The sequence below is a fragment of the Mus musculus genome, chromosome 2, assembly GCF_000001635.26.
Source record: "Mus musculus strain C57BL/6J chromosome 2, GRCm38.p6 C57BL/6J".
Lineage (NCBI taxonomy): Eukaryota > Metazoa > Chordata > Mammalia > Rodentia > Muridae > Mus > Mus musculus.
This window is the reverse complement of record NC_000068.7, coordinates 145,830,154-145,848,368: the sequence shown is the minus strand read 5'-3', so window position 1 is coordinate 145,848,368 and position 18,215 is coordinate 145,830,154. Positions and strand designations below refer to the sequence as shown.

Below are 18,215 nucleotides of genomic sequence, written 5' to 3'. Positions count from 1 at the left end.
CATCCCAACCTTACCCATCCCTTGTTTGCACTGGCATTCTGGTGACTCTTGCACTGTCTCAAATAGCTGTATTGGTGGGTGAAACAAATTCTAAACAAAGATCACATGGTCAAACTGTAGATGGTAAACTGTGAGTTCACTGGCAAATGTGTGAGCTCATGGCAAATTTGAGAGAGGAACTCGAATTTGCTAAGAGTGAAAAAAGCAGTTATTTTATAGTTTTAGGTTTTGCTTTTGAATATGAATTTCTAGCTTCTTTTGAAAAATGAGATAGTACGTCAAGTCAGACAATGGCAAAAACCTTGAGAAGGAAAACAATGGCTGCATCATTTGGGAGGTAGGTATCAGGTCTCTGACGGTCACCCCAGCCAACACTGAGGCTGCTCTCTCTGGTCCCAACACTGTCTTCACCAAATTGTTTTAGACCAAAACAATTTCCAGTGACGACGTCAAGGCCACTGGGCCTGCCAGTGCAGAAGCAGGCCAGCCATGCTCTGCTGTGTAGGTTGAGTCCTCTTAGCTCCAGGAAGCATCATCCACCTGCCTGCACATCAAGTGAAGTGCAGAGTGTGGTGGCCTTGGCTAAGTCCTGGTCCCTGTCTATAGCAAATGGTCCCTTTTCCTTAAAGATCCCACACTAATTATCTCTTTCCTCTGCATTCGAACCTTACACGCTCACCTTCTCTCTCTTGCTACAGTATTTCACAGCTGACCCCCTCACCCACCCCCACCCTGGAGATCTTTGCCTTTCTTTTTATGTTTACACTACCCATGATGCTTATTGGGGGAAGGTGTGACCAGAAAATCTTTTGAGTCCCCCCCACCCCTCAGTAACAATAGACCATCCATGGAACTCTCCTGGTTCACATATCTGATCACTCGGGCTCTGGGACAAATTAAAACTGAGGCAGAAGCCCTGCAAATGACATCCTGGGTGAATGTGTTTGGGGTAAGGGATCCAAGCTCTGAGAGGCGGCTGTTGGCAGAGATGAAGCACAGCTCCCTTCTACAGGACAGCCAAGGCCACACAGAGAAACCCTGTATGAAACAAAACATGGGGACTTCCCTGGAGACCAGCTAGGGACCAGGGGAACAGGAGTACACTCTCCAGGCTTGACGTCACAGGGGCTGACAAAGTCAGGCTTGCAGAATGCATCCACCCTGGTCCTGTTTCTGTGAGTAACTCTGTATTGAAGCAGAGCTGCTTACCCCCTTCACATACTATCTGTAGCTGCTTCTGCCTGGCAAAAGCCTGTGCTGTGTAGGTATGACAGACACTGCATGGCCAGACAAACCAACTATCTCCACACTCAGGCTCCTTACAGAGCTGTCCACAGACCTCTTGCTTAATTAAGGGTACCGAAACATCCTCAGTACATTCATACATTCACGCCACCAGGACCAGGCCTCTAGCCACCTGCTTTTCCTTCAGTCCCCACCATCACTTCTGGTCCACATGGCGCCTGTCCTCAGCCTGCCCCATCTTGTCAGGAAAGCTCTGTCAAGAGCTCAGGTACGTGGATAGAGAGACTATTCTGCTAGCTTGCTCCTCATACAAGCCTCAGCAGGAATGGCTATGCCCCACCCAGGAGGGGAGCAGGGCAGGGTGGGGAACTACTACCTGGTAAGGTCCTGCTTCAGAACTTTTGGCAGAGATGCACAAGCACATAAATCAACTGGTAGAAAGCAGAGGCTCCCAGGAAGAAGTTTCTGACCATAGAGACCAAGCCTGGGGGCAACAGCTCAGTATGCTGCTTAGGGAATTCTTTCCAAGGATGATCAAATAGTGCCCCTCATAGCCCTTCCTGGAGCTGGGAGGACTCCACCTACACAGCAGCACATGGCAGGCCCACCTCTGCACTGACAGCCCCAGTGGTCTTGATGTCATGAAATTCTTAGTCCTGTCTGTTTCTGTATTTAGGAAGGAAGAAAGAAGCAAAGACAGGCAGATTCACTTCTAAGGACAGAGAGTGACAGAGGTAGGCCCTAGCAGCTGCAGGACTCTAAAGCTGAATTTGGTACCCTGCTGCTATGACATTCCTCAGCTAGCTGTTAATAGAATTTTTCCCCATACTATCCATGTATGGCTTAGTTACTTTGTATCTATTTGTATCTATCAAACGCTTTAAGCCTTATTTTGTCTGTGATTTATTGTATTTGTCTTCTGTTTGGCAGTGGACATCGCACAGAGTGATGTTCTACAGTGACAGAGAGCCTCTATCCTGAACCTTCCCCTATGGCAGCTTCCTGTGAGCCCTGAGTACTGAAAATGTGGTTAGGGAAAGTCCATAACTGAGCTGCTATTTTCATTCACTGTAGTGTGTTAGAACTTAAATAGCTACAATATAGGTGAGACCTTATCACAGTGAACAACACAGGATATGCCAGTCACAATGAATAATGTTTTGCTGTTGCTGTTTATTTTTAAGAAATGGAGCCGTGAAGTGGTATTTATTTATTTATTTATTTAGACCCAAAGTTGATATCAGGTATCTTTGTCAATTACTCTATGCTATATTTACTGAGATTGTTCAATTGAATCCAGAGCTCACAGATTGGCTGGTGGATCCATACTCTAGTTCTTATACTTTATATGACCAGTGCCTTATCTACTGAGCTATTCCCTAGTGCCATATATGTATGTATGTGTATATGTATATATATGTATTTGTGTATATATATATATACACATATATATACATACATACATACACACATATAGTATATATGTATATATGTATATATATACATATATATAAAATATACTACACACATACACATACATACACCCACACACACACACACACACACACACACACACACACACAGAGTTTTTCTACATTGCCCAGGCTGGTCTTGAACCTAGATCCTTCTGCCTCAGTCTCCCAAGTACCAGGATTACAGATATAAGCTGCCATGTCTAGCTACAGTGAGTAGCCTGACTAAGGGGAAGCAATGGTCGCGGATAGGTAGTAGCTGCTGAAACACAATCAGATTTTGATTGACATGGAAAGCTACTGAAAAGTCAAGGAGAAGACGGGCAGCCCAAGAAGACAAGCCTCTGGTCACAGACCTTTCTAAGGTTGTATTCCCAGATGAATGACTGAACCTCACAGGGTTTCTTAACTCAGAGTGAAAGAAGAGCATAGGGGACAACCAGGGATCCAGAAGCAGGCTCAGAAGGTCAGGCCTGGACCTCTGGCCAGGGGCTCCGCTTCCTTCCTTTGATGCCCTGGCACCCTGCTGAGCCATACAGTCCCATAATTGAGAAGATGAAGACAGGCCTGGAAAGGAATCTACTCCTAGAGACTGCCTTATGGACCAGAGTTTTCCTGCATTGTATTTGATGTCTATACTGGAAGCCATATGACCCAGGAGCTGGAAAGAACTTTCTGGCAATTTTCCCAACTGTTTCTTTGTCAGGCAGCAGCATACCTGCCTCAGCTCCCGAGTTTTGGCTCTTACCCCTGGAGGCTGGGCCTGCAGGACCTCTGCTGCCTCCTCCTCACTCAGACTCAGCTGCAGCCATATGGGATGGGTATGCAGGAGCCGGTCCAGAATGCTGAGCCTGTTGGAGAGGCTGTCATAGCCAGAGTCTCGGGGACATGTCTTCCCATCCTTGTCTTCAGAGTAGCCACCATCCTTGTGTCTCACCATGCTAGAATAAAGAAAAGAACAGGGCTCAATGACTGATGCTGTTCCCTGAAACTTACTGGACAGATCTGTCACAGCATATGTATACAATGGGGTCACCGCCCTCCAGTCAAAAAGTATGGAGGACAGATTCATTTCTTATTTTACTCTCCCGTATTTTCAAAAGGTCCTAAGTACCATAAACTGTTTGGCTTAGGCTTGTTTGTCTTTGGGCTAAAGTATTTGCTACTTGGAGGACAGAACTTCAAACTGCTAAATTTCAGGCTTTCTGATGCCTGAAGTCTCAATGCTTAAAAGCACTTGTCACAAACACAAGTTCTGTTGAGCTGTATTACAGTCAAAACACACTTAAGGATATTTGTTCTGTATCTAAATTACTGGTTTTCATTTCTTCTTACAAACCTAAATATTCTTTATCCCCAACATTATGGATAATAAAATATCATAATTCAGTGGTGCTGTATGCGATGTTCGTAAAATTATATGACATTATTCATAAAAGCCAACAAATATGTGCCCTAAAAGCTTTTTATAGTTGGGTGTGGTGAAGTGGCACATGCCTTTAATCTCAGCAGTCAGGCAGTGGAGCTAAGGCAGATCTCTGTGAATTCAAGGTCAGATGGGGGAACATAGTGAGAACTTGCCTCAACAGCAACAAACAAACAACCCGAACCCCACAAATAAACAATTAAAAAAAACATTAAAAAAAAAACAGAGATGCAACCCAAAATGTGACTACTGATAAGAGGCTAAGCTAGATTACTCAGCTACAAAGTGGAAGGCTACCACACAATGCCCCTGGAGAACAGCATGCTAAGTGAGAAGAGCCAGGTGTGTGAGTCTGTCACCTGCTGTGGTGGTGGGGCAACGGGGCACTGAGCTAAGGTCACAGTATTATCTGACTCAATTGTACAAGTTCAGAATGGGAAAAGTCTTAGGGAGAGAAAGTAGGTTAGTGGTTGGCTAAGATTAAAGAAGAGAGAGATGAGAATCAACTACAAACAGGTACCAGGTGTCTTTGGGAGTTGTAGGGAATGTGGTACGTGGTAACAACAAGGACTACACAATGTCATGAATCCACTAAAAACTCCGGAATGACTCATGTCCTACAAATGGAGAGGTTTTGTGGTCTGTGAATCATATCGACAAATAAGCCTCCTTCACTGCCAACACTTAACTGTAGGTGAGGAGTGAGCAAACTGAAGCCTGAGGATGTATGGAGCTGCTGGACTCTGCCAGCGTGCAATCAATCATTTACTTCTTGAAGTACCACACTATGTACTATGATGCTGGTTTTAAAGAGGGTGATGGTCTAGGCACACACACGTATGACCGGTGTAAGTCTAGCACTTAGAAATGGAGGAAGAAGGACCAAGAAATCCAAGGCAGCCAAGTGTGTAGCACAGGCCTTTAACCCCAGAAGTTTGGCTGGTTTTGAGTTGGAGGCCAGATTGATTTACATAGTGAGTTCCAGGCCAGCCAAGGCTACAGGTGAGATACTGTTTCAAAAACACAACAGAACACAGCACAAAAAAAGGATCAGAGGCCAGATCTTGATCAAGAGCATGTACGTGCTAGGGAGAAGAGTCCTGAAATTCTAGTCCAAGGTGGCTTAGCTCTGGGGACTCTCTCCTTCTCCTAACACTGATATCGTTCCTGACTTGGAATGAACAAGTCCCTAGCACAGTCCTGGAACAGGCAGCAGGAACGCATGCTCAGTGTGGGATATATTCAGTCATCAAACACACACCCAGGGTGTGCACTAGATAAAGCCTCAAGATTGGGGAGGATGGAAGAGTGGAGGGTTGCAGAAAGGAGACATGAGATTGTCTATGTGGGTGATGTCAGGCCTCAGAAACAGCCAAGCCGTGCTGACATCATGGAGACAGAACCAGAGCCCTGGGAAGACCATCCCACCCCTGGCCCCAGTGTCTTGGTTTTATACCAATCTAAACAGCCCCATATTTCATTTTTCTTCTAGATGCATAGCTAAAGCACCATCTATGCACGAGGCTGAGGTAGAGAGATCAGTTGAACCCAGGAGATCAAGCCAGTGAGATTACAGCTGTCCTTTATGCAAAAGCCACTGAAGTCCCTCTGGGTGTTCTAAAGTGACGATTCATAAGAGGTAAAAGAACAAACTCTTCCAAGGAAAGCTGATGCTAAAATCCCTTTTGCACAGGTGAGTTACCTGACGACCACTGCCTCTCTACCCTGGCCATTTACAGGGATCATCAGAGAAACTTAAGAGTCAATAGTGACACTGCTCCCCAGGTCAAGTCAATGACACTTTGAGGCAGGATGTGGGTATGAGAATGCAGGGGAATCCAACTGGACCCACATTTAAAGGCTTTACACCTTGCCAAATTTTTGAGTGTGGGGATCCTCTGGGGACTGGTGCAGCCACAGGCTCCTGGTTTTGACCCCCACAATTCTGATTCTGTAGGTCCTGGTGGACCAGAGCCGCTGCAGTTCTCCCAGACTCTGGGGAACATGCATCTTGTACATCTGAGGACTCCGATGTATGTGTCACTTGGCTGCAGAGCTAAGTAGGAAACGTGCACTTTGGGTTCTGATCAGTTAGCTGTTTGTTTTTGTTAGGGGGCTGGAGGAGGGGATGGTAACATGCCACTAAAGAGATGCTTGAAGTTCAAAATCATTATTTCAGAGTCAGGGAGATATGGGAATACAGCACTTGCCTAGTATGTTCAAAGCCCTCAGTAGGTTCCTCAGCACTTCAAACCAAACCAAACCAAACCAAACCAAACCAAACCAAACCAAACCAAACCAAACCAACTCAAAAACCATAGCCCAACATTTCCAGTCAACACTAATTTACCATATTTTAACAAGTCCAAATCTGACAGTGTCTAACACAATGACGTTCCTCTCCCATGTGTCAGGCAAGAAGGTGTTTTGTTTCTCCCCAGACAGTCACATCCCACGAACCTTCCTCCCCAGCTTGAGGTTTTTCTGTTTTGTTTTTTTAATGCTCTTTGCTCTGATGATTGACCTCAGCCTAAGCAGTCAGGGCCCAGACAGGAAGAGGGTGAGTAAGATTCATGGAGCCTCATAAAGAAGAAACCATAAATTAGACCTGGCAATTAGTCTTTGGTATTGACTTGATCTAACCGGCCACGTGAGGTTTATAGCGTATTATTACAGGACAAAGTGGCTTTTATCAGGGATAATCTTCAGAAAAGAGCTGATGGGTGAAATACGGACTGTCAGGTGCATGCTCCCAACCCCTCCTGAGTTCTCTCTCCAGGACAGGAGCCCACACCCTGGTTGTTAGGGGCACTGGCTACCAACAGCGGAGAGCCTCCTCATTCTCCTGGAAATGCCTGTGAAGCTGTATCTAACCCAGTGGTTCTCAACCTTCCTAAAGCTACGACCTTTTAATATAGTTCCTCGTGTGGTGATCCCCAAGCATAAAATTATTTCATTCCTACTTCATAAACGTAGTTTTGCTACTGTTATGAATTATAATGTATTATCTGATATGCAGAATATCTGATATGTAACCCCCAAGGGGGTGGTGACCTACAGGTTGAGATTGCTGTGCCATCTCCCTGGGAAGCAATCATTGCTCCAGACATACAGGTGTGGCTGGAGAAGGGAGTGACTTTTTTTTTTTTTTTCTGAGACAGGGTTTCTCTGTGTAGCCCTGACTGTCCTGTAACTCACTCTGTAGACCAGGCTAGCCTCGAACTCAGAAATCTGCCTGCCTCTGCCTCCCAAGTGCTGGGATTAAAGGCGTGTGCCACCACTGCCCAGCAGGCATGACCTTCTTGTCTCAAGATGGGGCGTCTCTGGAGTGAGATTTAGAGGTTTTGGCTTGTTTGTTTGTTTGTTTGGTTTTTGGTTTTGTGGGCCTTGTTTCCCTTTCTGTCTATCCCCTTGCTCCCAAGCTCTTCTCTCTCGAAACCATCTGCACAAGAATCCCTCTGCTTCTGCAGAATTCCACCCAATACAGACCTATCTGAGAGTAATAGAAACCAGTGACTTCTAAGACAGACAGACAGGTGTCTCTATGTAAATGAATGCTGACAGAGGTTGCATGGCTCAGAACGTTAGTAAGGCATCACATGATAAAATCCAGGCACTTAATGACATGGTCACAGTGTATTGGCCCAAGGGCCAGCCTCCAGGGTGGAAGCCTGAAGTCTCTCTCTTAGCTGGTCCAGACATGTGAGACCTGGGCCAGCTCCTTTTCTGAGCGTTACTGTTTTATTTGTAAATGGTACCTTCAACACCAGGTGGTGACTCTGCCTTAAGGCTCACCTGCCCGAGAGCAAGAAAGGATTGTGAATGTATGCTAAGTCCAGTGGAAGAAAGACCATTAGGAAAAGAGGAGGAGTCCAGCAGGACACAGGGGGTTTTAAATGGAGGAGGGACGGAAAAGAGTAACAGAAGACAAGATATTGTATATTTTCTCTCATGTGAAGCATCTACATTTAACAATGCACACATATGACATGAAAGCAAAAGGGACTACTTGAGGGGAGGGGGGTTAGCAAGAGAGTGGGAAGCAGGAGAGGGCAGGGGACAATGGGAGGAGAATAAATACCCACTGGAAAACTCATAGCCTACATCTGTTGCCATGGAAACAACAGCCCAGCATCGTGGCTCTGAGTTAGACAGCTGAGTATTCCAACAGAGCTCTCAAGCACCTGTTGCCCCTAGGTCACACCTGACTTAACGCTCTTCGGAGGATGACGGGCCTTTTCACTTTCTTCATTTCTGGGAACTGGACATTAATAGTTGGAGGAGGTAGAGGGGTCAGTGAGAAGGAGAGCTCTCAGCAAAACAGCCAGGATGACGCTGGACATAGTTTCATTAGAATCAGCAGGATTAGGCTCATCTCCAAGAAACTGAGGCTGCGTAGCAGACTCAAGGGGAGACTCTTTCACTTTCTGATCAGAACCTGGATGTCCGCAGTGCAGCACCAGTTCTAGAGACCACGGAATATCCAGATGCCTTCTTGAACACCCCAGCACACTGTTCCTTCTCCCATGCTTCATCCAAACACATCTGAAGTGTTTATGTTGACTTTATAGTTTAGTTTTGTTTTTTTCACCAATGAAATGTGAGACGGTAAAATAAAAACATATACCAATGTGAGGTTAGGGTGTGTAGCCTAGGATGGGCATGGTCTTGGCTTTGATTCCTGGCTCTGTCCAAAATAGATATATTGCCGGGCGGTGGTGGCACACACCTTTAATCCCAGCACTCGGTGGGCAGAGGCAGGCGAATTTCTGAGTTCAAGGCCAGCCTGGTCTACAGAGTGAGTTCCAGGACAGCCAGGACTACACAGAGAAACCCTGTCTCAAAAAACCAAAAAGAAAAAAAAAAGAACAAAATAGATATATTAATTTATTAACAAACTTAGTGAATCAAAATTGAAGTGAGGTTGTTTCAGTCAGAAAAATATTAGCACAATAAATTCAGTCCATAATTTTCCAAATATAAGAATCCTAGTTTAGGTGTTAATAACAACAACAACAACAACAACAACAAAGGCAAAAGCCAGATTCTTACTGTCAATCAAGAACAATCCATATCCACCTGGCTATTGGGTCTCAGAAGATGTACAGTGCTCTGGATGGTCCAGTCTTCAGCCTTGGAGTATAGGGACTGTCAAATAAAAATTATAGGACTCCATTGTTATAGACTAAATTCCTGCCCCAGGCCTAAACAAGTTGCCTGAAATCAAAATGGAGTCACTGCTACTCAAAGTCAACCAAGTTGTTATCTTTCTTTCAGAGAATACTAGAAACAAACAAGCCCCAGAAAGAATAAACAGAGAGGTAACAGCCGGTTTCCCAAATAAGAAAGTTTCCGTTGACTTAACCACATCCCTTCTGCCTTAATCAAGTAAAAAGGTTACCTAAAGTAGCCCATGTTAACCAGTTGTCATTTTCTCTCTCCTCCTTCATCCTCATTTATTTTTTTTCTGAGATAGTGTTTTTCTATGTATTCCTGACTGTCCTATGATTTGCTATGCAGACCAGATTGGTCTCAAATTCTCAGAGACCCGCCTCTGCCTCCCCAGTGCTGGGATCAAAGGTGTGTGCCTTTCTCCCTTTAAGACCAGGTTTCACTAGGTATCCAGGCTGGTTCAAACTTGTAATCCTCCTACCTCCATTCCTCAAGCCCCTACCTCCTGGGTTGTCTGGGTTAGGCAGCCTCCTGAGACCTTCCTGTATTCCTTGATTACTCTCTTCCTCTTCTCACCTTACTGGGAAAGTTACTTGGAAACCTTTGTGGCTATAAAACAACCTCCCGTCTCTTCGGCTCACGGCTACTCTCATTCTGTTTCATGGAATGATATGTTGCTCCATCCCAGTTAACACCTTTAAACTAAATTTTAATTTTGTCTTCCCTTTGTCAGAACAAAACACAGTAAGCTTAAAAAAAAAATAAAACAAAAAGGATCTCTAGACCTTCTCTTTGTGTGTAAGAAACATCTATATTGACTTGAGCAACTAGGACTTTGTGCCTATGTGTCTCATTTTTCTTTTAAGGATGAAAGCTTTGTTGTGTGTTTGTCTTTAAATTAAACACTGCAGGCCAGAGAGCTGACTCAGCTAGTAAAAGCAGTGTCCACAGAAGCCTTAAAACCTAAGTTCCTCCGGGCGGTGGTGGTGCACGCCTTTAATCCCAGCACTTGGGAGGCCGAGGCAGGCAGATCTCTGAGTTCCAGGCCAGCCTGGTCTACAGAGTGAGTTCCAGGACAGCCAAGGCTACACAGAGAAACCCTGTCTCTGAAAAAAACAAAAACAAAAACCTAAGTTCCATTCTCTGGAACCTGGGTAACGTGCACATGAGTAACCCCAGCATCCCTAGAGTGAAATGGGAGGCCAAGACAGGAAGCTCTCCCAACACAGAATCTCTCAAAAGGCCGACTATCTACCCTGGAGTTTTCAGTACCACAGCAAAAACAAGAGAGCCCCTCACTCAGCAAGACAGGAGGTGAGACTCCTAACAGCGTCCTCTACATGTGTGCATCACGGCACAAGCACTCCCATGCCCCGCCCCCAACACACATACATGTGGACAAAATAAACGTAAAACATTTGATTGACAGCTCCTCGATGGAATTCACTAAGCCCACCTGACCCCTTGCTTGACGCATGCTCACGTGTGAGAGCCCGTGTCTACTCAGCCCCAATGCTCACACATGTGCCTTGGAATCTGCTTTGTTCAAGGTCCACCTTCACTTGCAAAGACATCTTTATGCTTGATCAAGGTCTCTATTTTGCTTCTACTTAGGAGCCTACTGATGAGGCATGGAAATCTAGTCACTTGGAGACATTGGGAAGGTCTGAGTGGGACAGGTGTATGTGTGTGTGTGCTCACACACCTTAGGGTGCCCATAATTATTGCAACTTACTGAATGACCGTCTGGCTTTTATTTCCTGCTTTCCAATTCCTAATGCCTGGCCTAGAGACCCTCCTTTTTTCCCTTGGACCGTACAAGGGTGTGGAACCCTCACTTTTTGGAAGAGATGCCAATGCCCGTGTCTTCCAGGCCAGTGACTATGTTGGATATGGGCTGCCTGAGGTCTGGGGTTTGAAGAACTTGGTGGTGGAATCTTAGTAACACTTGCTTTGTGAGGCTTCCCCTGGATCTCCAGCCAAGAGCCCCTTGAATGTTCTCCCCTTGCTGTTCTTGAACCTTGAAGGCCATTCCCTAGGGTTCCTAGTGGGTTTTCTATACTTCATTTTTACTTACTTGTGTTTCAGTGTTGGGGATAGAACCCAGGACCTTTTGTATGGCAGGAAAGAGCTCTACCATGGACCTGCCCAGTAATGTTTGTTTCTAAATGTTAAAGGAAACAAATTTCCTCTTGTTTTCCTGGAGCAGTTATAGAAGGCAGTCATAAATTCAGTCCATAATTTTCCAAATATAAGAGTCCAAGTATAACCAAATGGATGCTAATCTTGTCAATGCAAGGAAAACTGAAACAAACACTAAGTCAAATCCAACTTCCAGTTTGCCTTGGCTGGTAACTGAATTATGGTTTATGCTTCATCCATCACTGAGCACAAAAAGCTACAGTTCTGCTAGGAAATGCAAACTCAAAACAACTCCACTGGGAACAAAATAGAGTCTGGCTATGTAGCTCAGGTTTGCCCAAAACTTAAAACATAGCCCAAGATGCCTCAAACATGCAACAATCCTGTCCAGCCATTCAACAGTGCTGGGATTGCAAGGTGAGTCATAGCCCATTTAGATATTTTAACCAACATTCCAGTGGTTGGCTAAAAAGTGACAATAAACTGGGTTTAGTGGCACATACATTTAATACCTGGAGGTAGAGGTAGATGTGAGTGCAAGACCAGCTTGATTCGTATAATGAGTTCTGGGCCAGCCATGGCTACTTAATGAGACTCTGTTTCAACAACAACCATACAAACAAATAAAAATAAAAACTAACAGTTTCCCTAAAAGGTGGCAGAGCAATTAAGACAGCTTGTAGAAGCATGGGCTTTACTGAGTAGAACTAACTTCAATGGCATTGCATGGGAAGCACAGGAGGCCACTGTTTTGGCCTGAACTCCTATGCAATGTTGTAAGAGACTGAGATAAATATCACTCAGGCTAAAGGTCATATAGCCAGGACTGGGAAGATGGCTCAGCAGCAAAGCACACTGTTCCTGCTGAGGACCTGGCTGTGATTCCCAGCACTCACAGGGTTCCAGGGGACCAGACAGCCTCTATTGGCACTACACACACAGGTCGGCAGCTCCTCTCTTGCCCTCCATCTCCATCTCTCCTCACATGGCCCAGCTGAGTCTAGCTGTGTTTACTCTGGGCTCTCGCAGACGTCTCTCCCTGAGTATGCTCTCCCTTTTATCTATAATAAACCTTCTCCTTCACCATGCCTAGGAGACGTCGGGCCCTTCCTTTTTTATTTCTTTTTTTTCCCATTCATGCATACACGCATGAAACACACACATAGACACACAATAACAGGTAAAGTATTTAACTAATGTCAATGTCACCAAAGTGAAATGAAGCCACTTATTTGACCTTCTGAGAAATCCCAACTAGTGCAAAATAGCAAGTCAGAAAAGGCCAGCTTTCCACTGGAGAGGAGGGAGTTCCCTCCACCTTCATCTGTGCACAGCAAGTACTTGAAGGAATCTGATGCCTGAGGTCTGTCCTTCTGATTCCAGCCCCACCCACCTTACAAAGGATTGATCCGATTTCATTCACCCCGCCCTGCTTTATTAGTCCCCCTATATCAGTTTTTACAAATCTGTTCTGCCCATCACTTTTTCTGTTTTATGGAATGCAAGGTCCAACTGTAGAATAAAAACTAAAGCCAAGTCAGGTCTTTAAACTACAGTGTAGTAAGTAGTATTGTACCTTTTACAATTGTATTTCCCAACCATGGTAGAGATAAGAGATTGACCTTTTTATAGGAAAGTAAAAATATATAAAAGGAAAATCAGCTTAAGGGATCCATGAGTTAATACTAAAGATAGGAAGAAAGGGAATAGGAAAGATGATTGAAATGGGCTATGACATCTTAGGCTAGAAAAGGAGAATCTTCTTCCTGTATTAATATTTACACACTTTTCTCTCGGATTCATAGAGAAGACCAGCTTGTAAGAGCTACTATTTGATAGGCTCGCCCCACCTTGCTGAGTTTAAACTGCTCCATCTTTACTAATTTGTCTGGTGGTGGGGATGAAACCCTGGGTCTTACACATGCTAACTATATACACTCCCACAGGGCTAAGCTATTCCTGACTGTCCATTTTCCTATCTGGCTCCCTCCAACCTGTTAAAACTGAGCTCAACTCCTAGCCTTCCCCCCCACCCCCACCCCCGCATCTCTTTCAGCTACTGTAATCTCCTCACTGCTGTCTATACATCTCCAAAGCATTACCCCTTCACATTTTGATCTCACATGAACCATGTTCAGGGTCAGCCCAGAGCAGGCATGACAGAGGCTTGAGTGGGAGGTAGTAGGTGGATAGTCCTTGCTCCTGAGCAAGAGGAGACGTTCTTGCGTGTTTGGTTTGAGCTTCACTTTGGGATCCTTATGTTCAACCTTAGACACAGCTCTTCCCTCATCCAGGTGCTCAGATAAGAAGTCTCTGGCTGCTTAGTTCTAGCCTCAGGAGACAAAGGGTTCTTGTTTGTGTGTTTATCTGGAAATGGATGGTCAAGGTAGTCATGCCTTTGGCCATCTTGGGGCCTTGGGCAGGAAGCAGCCTCATTCTTTGCAGAGTGATACTTCTGAGGTTTTAGCAGCTCCTTCCTCATTGCTCATGGATTCCTCTTACAGTCTTTCTAGTCCTAGGGTATAAAGCCAATCACAACATTTAGTCTCGATTTGCAAGGACAAAGTAGGACACCATTGACAAACACTCTGTCTAAAGTTGCCAAATACAGAGTGCTTATTGCAGTACTGGGAGAAAGAGCTTAAGGCTTACAAGAGAAACCAGAAAATAGATAGCATTGATGAGAATAACCCTTCAGTTAAAGCAGGCACCCCGACAGAGGCTTGGAGAAACAATACTAGGTGGAGCATTGAACACAGACCAAAAGGGCTTTAGCATTCTTCTCCTGAGTTCTCTTTGATCTGAAATCTAACAACCCATCCCTGGTACATGTGAGTGCCTCAAGGGATGGTCCAGGATTCTTGCTTTGAGAGGTTAGTGCTCAGGCCATCTTAAGAACTAAGGACTGGACAGAGGATAGAGTCTTGTGTCTACCATGATTTTGTTCATGTATTAGAAGATCCTTGATCCTATAGCAAAATGGCCGGCAGTGGCCAATCAGAGACCACATTTAGTGGGAGATGAATCCCGGGCTTTGGCTTGGGAGGTGGGTGGTGGTGGTGTGTGACAGATGGTTGGGCTGAGGGTCAACTCTTTTGGGAAAAATATAGGTTCCTTATGAAGAAATATAAAGAGCCCATACAGGAAAAAAGTGCATCTGATAAAAATATTTCTGGCATAAATAACAATTCCTCACACATATGCCAAGAACACAAAACTTCCCAGAAACCTTCAATTTCAAAAACACCTACTGGTTAGTTGCTATATGGTGATTGCTTAACACCTCCAGGCACGGCAGCAATTCCTGACTCTCAAGGCTAAATTAAACCCTCTTGGTAACATTAAGCCTGGAGGCGAAAGGAGGCCCAGATGTATTCCTGATGACACAAGACTCTAGTGTGCAAGTCTGGCTTATAGCACAAAGGTTGGCAGATGGCCTGAGGGACCTTCTACCTACTAGCCAAGACACAGAGGGGAGGGTAATGGCCTAGGACCGGAGAGTCACAATTTTGTAAAATCCCTGCATATTTAGCTGAGTTGGGAGAGATAGTTGAGCCATCCAACTTAACTCCTATTCGAGGTGAAAAGGATAAAAAAAACCAACCCCCCCAGAATCCACACAGGCCCACTTTTCTGAGTTGTGGCTGCCTTTCTGTTCACATTGTGGTACTGAGGTCAAAGCCAGAGCCTTGAGCACGGCAGGCAAGGACATTATATTATATTACATTATATTAGGGTCCATATTTTCAACCTCTGAAGCTTCCCAGCCTCCTACATGTTACCGCTTTAATTCCCTGAAGACCTCTTATCCCTTCAAACTCTAAAAGGAAAACGAAACCCTACTATATTTTGGGTATGGATTTGATTTCCATGTGGCTGAGGGCTATTGCTTCTTGCCGGAGGAAGCTGCAACTTCCTGAAAGTGATTTCTACTGATGAACAGCAGGGGGATATTTATGAGGAAGAAAAAAAAATCACATTTTTCTTTAAAGGATTTCGTTTGATTTTTAAAAATTGTTGCCTCCTGAGGCCCAGGAGTAAAGTACTGAGAATTGGGGGACAAAACCTGATGGTGTCACCTAGGGCAGCCATTTTTACACAAGAAAGACTGGGGGTGGGGTAGGGGTGGAACGGTGATGGGGGCAATCCCACTCTGCAGCTTCCTCTTCGGCTCCAGATGAAAAGGCCAGATATGGAGTCAGCCCTGGCAAAGGCTTTCATTTGTTCTTGTAAAAATAAGAAATGGAAACAAAGAGCCTGTTGTCTTGGTTGCCCTTGGAGCTGAGCTCAGGCAGGAGGAGGAGCCAAGCTGGCTCTACCCCCCAGCCTGCAGCTTCACAGACAGGCATGCAATCCCTACATGCGTGGTTTCTACGACTTAAGTGCTTCCGGCTGTGCGACGCTGATGCTATTGCTTAGCAAGACCGACTCGCCAGCAGAATTCTAACTAAGCACACAGCTTTGGCAGAGCGGAGTTAGCCAGGAGGCAAAGCTGTCAGATAAAACAGGGCAGGGCTACAGCATAGTAGTAGTCGTCACCTGCCTCCGTAGCAGGATGCATGAGGCCATGGGCTTGATCCTTAAGAACAAAGAAAAATAAAGGTATGAAGTGAATCTAGCCCTAGAGTGTTGCTAGTGTTACACTCAGGTGGCTAAAGTCTACTGTCGACACAGACGCCAACCATGACACAGAATGGTGCCACTGGTTAAAACAGGGACTCCAGTGAGGGCCCTGGCACAGGTCTGTAGTCGCAGACACTAGGGAAGCTGAAGTAGGAGGATCTAAGAGTAGATCAACAACATAGATGCTGACGGAGCACAAGCAATGACAGCAACACAAATGAAGAAAAACACCATCCCACACAAACACCCCAAACCCAAAGCAGAACCAGAATGTTAAAAGAAACAAAACAAAAACACCCTCGTCAGTTGACAAACACTCATTTCATATATTTAGTAATGTAAGACAAAAATGGGGGACTACACACTGCTGAGATAAAACAGCAAAGAGATAGAATGTCAGCATTTTGTCTAAGCTCCACCCCACAGTTACCTGGCAATAGCCAGGTGTGCTTGACTCGCTATAAATGGGGCTGCTTGTTCCTCTGCTCTCTATTGCTCTTGCCTTCTGGCTCCTTCCCTGTCCTCGCCTCCTTTCCCCTTCTCTCTCCATTCCCCTCCCCCCCCCTCCACATGCCATCCTTCTCTTTTCTCTCCTCCCCTCCCCTTCCCTCTCCTCCTTTCCCCTCCCCCCACCTCTTACTTTCTCTCTCTCTCTCTCTCTCTCTCTCTACTACCCTCTTAACTCCCCTCCCCATGCCCTAAATAAACTCTATTCTATACTATAGGAGTGGCTGGTCCCTCAGGGGAAAGGGTCACCTTAGCATGGGCCCGTGGAGGTACCCCCTTCCTCCATACCTGACTACACCTCCACCAAAACATATTCCTTCTCTCTCTTATCTTTTTATACAATACAACAAGAACAGTACCCGGTTTTGCCTCTGTAGGTGAACTCATGTGTGTTTGTTTGTTTGGGTTTTGTTTGTTTTTTGAGACAGGGCCTTCTGTAGTTTAGACTGACTACTAACTTACTCTGTAGCCAAGGATAACCTTGAACTTGTTATCTGCCCCCCCTCCTGAGCTGTTTTTGTTTGTTTGTTTGTTTTGTTTGTTTTGAGATAGGGCTTTCTTCGTAGCACCCGCAGATCTCAGAGTCCCCATCCTCCTGTCCCAGCATCCCCAGGGACCGGAAGAACCTATGCATCACTGTGCATCACTTTATTTTCTAAGGTATGTTTTCTTCACAATATACATTCCTACTGTTAGTAATCAAGAGAAGAAAATTTAAATGCTCCTTGGAAAAAGAACTTTCCTAGATAACAAGAATTGAGGCACATTGAATGGCTCTCTGGGGCATTTGTAATCGCAAGCTAGTCTCACCTGTGTAATTAATTCTTTAATGAAGGGATGTCAGATCTCATTTTTTTTCTAAAACCACACTGACCTGGAATTCCCCAACTTCCTCTCCCTCTCCCTCTCCCTCTGCCCTCCATCCCTCACATTCCTGTAGTCCTCTGCGTTCATCCCATTATATGACACCCATTTGTCGTAAGATGGGTGTCCTTTCTGTGTTGTGTGAATCTCTAGGCTCCCCTCGGGGAACCCTAACAAAATGTATCCACTCAGTAAATACTCCTTTAGGCTGGACAGAATCGTTGTCATGTTGGCAACAGTATGAGCAGAGGGTTGGCAAATCCTCACTGAATTCTTGGAAGCCATGTTGAAAGCACTCTTAGGGCTTTGAAGTAAGCCAGCTCAGGGGATGGTTGGAGAGAAATGGTCAATCTAGCAAACATCTATCTACTCACTCTAGGCAGGTCAGAGCATGTTCCCCCAGAGTTAAAGCTTCACCTAACCCAGTTCCACAGGGTTCACTTTCAGCTGCCTTTCAATCATGACCCAATTTGAAAAGCTTCTCTTTCTGGTTTCCTTGAGAAAGAATGGGAACGCTCAAGACACAGGAGAAATATGTGTTTACTTCTTCAAACAGACAAAGTCTAGAAAGGGACTACAAACTTGTGAACATCAAACCCTCTCTTCAAAGAGCCCAAGACACTACAAAAGAAGCTTAGTATTCTGCAACACATGGTTTCTACAAGTCTCCTATTTTTGCAGAAACCAGGGCAGAAGTCATAATAGAGGAAGAAAACCACTTGCTTTTCCCCTCCTGTTTTCAGTGTTGGTAATGATACCCAGAG

At 45.1% G+C, this 18,215-nt stretch overlaps 1 protein-coding gene across 5 annotated transcripts in view; it reads right to left on the bottom strand.

Annotated features, from left to right (window-relative positions):
- Rin2 (Ras and Rab interactor 2) overlaps positions 1-18,215 on the bottom strand; it is a 115,890-nt gene that overhangs the window by 39,248 nt on the left and 58,427 nt on the right. For 4 of the 5 annotated variants that reach the window (XM_006500269.1, XM_006500270.3, XM_006500271.4 and 1 more), the window contains one exon: positions 3,466-3,658. In XM_006500269.1, the coding sequence (XP_006500332.1) occupies positions 3,466-3,658 (193 nt within the window). Of the gene's footprint in view, positions 1-3,465; positions 3,659-9,195; positions 9,292-18,215 lie in introns of all 5 variants that reach the window. The other variant, XM_030252123.1, reaches the window with a different exon arrangement.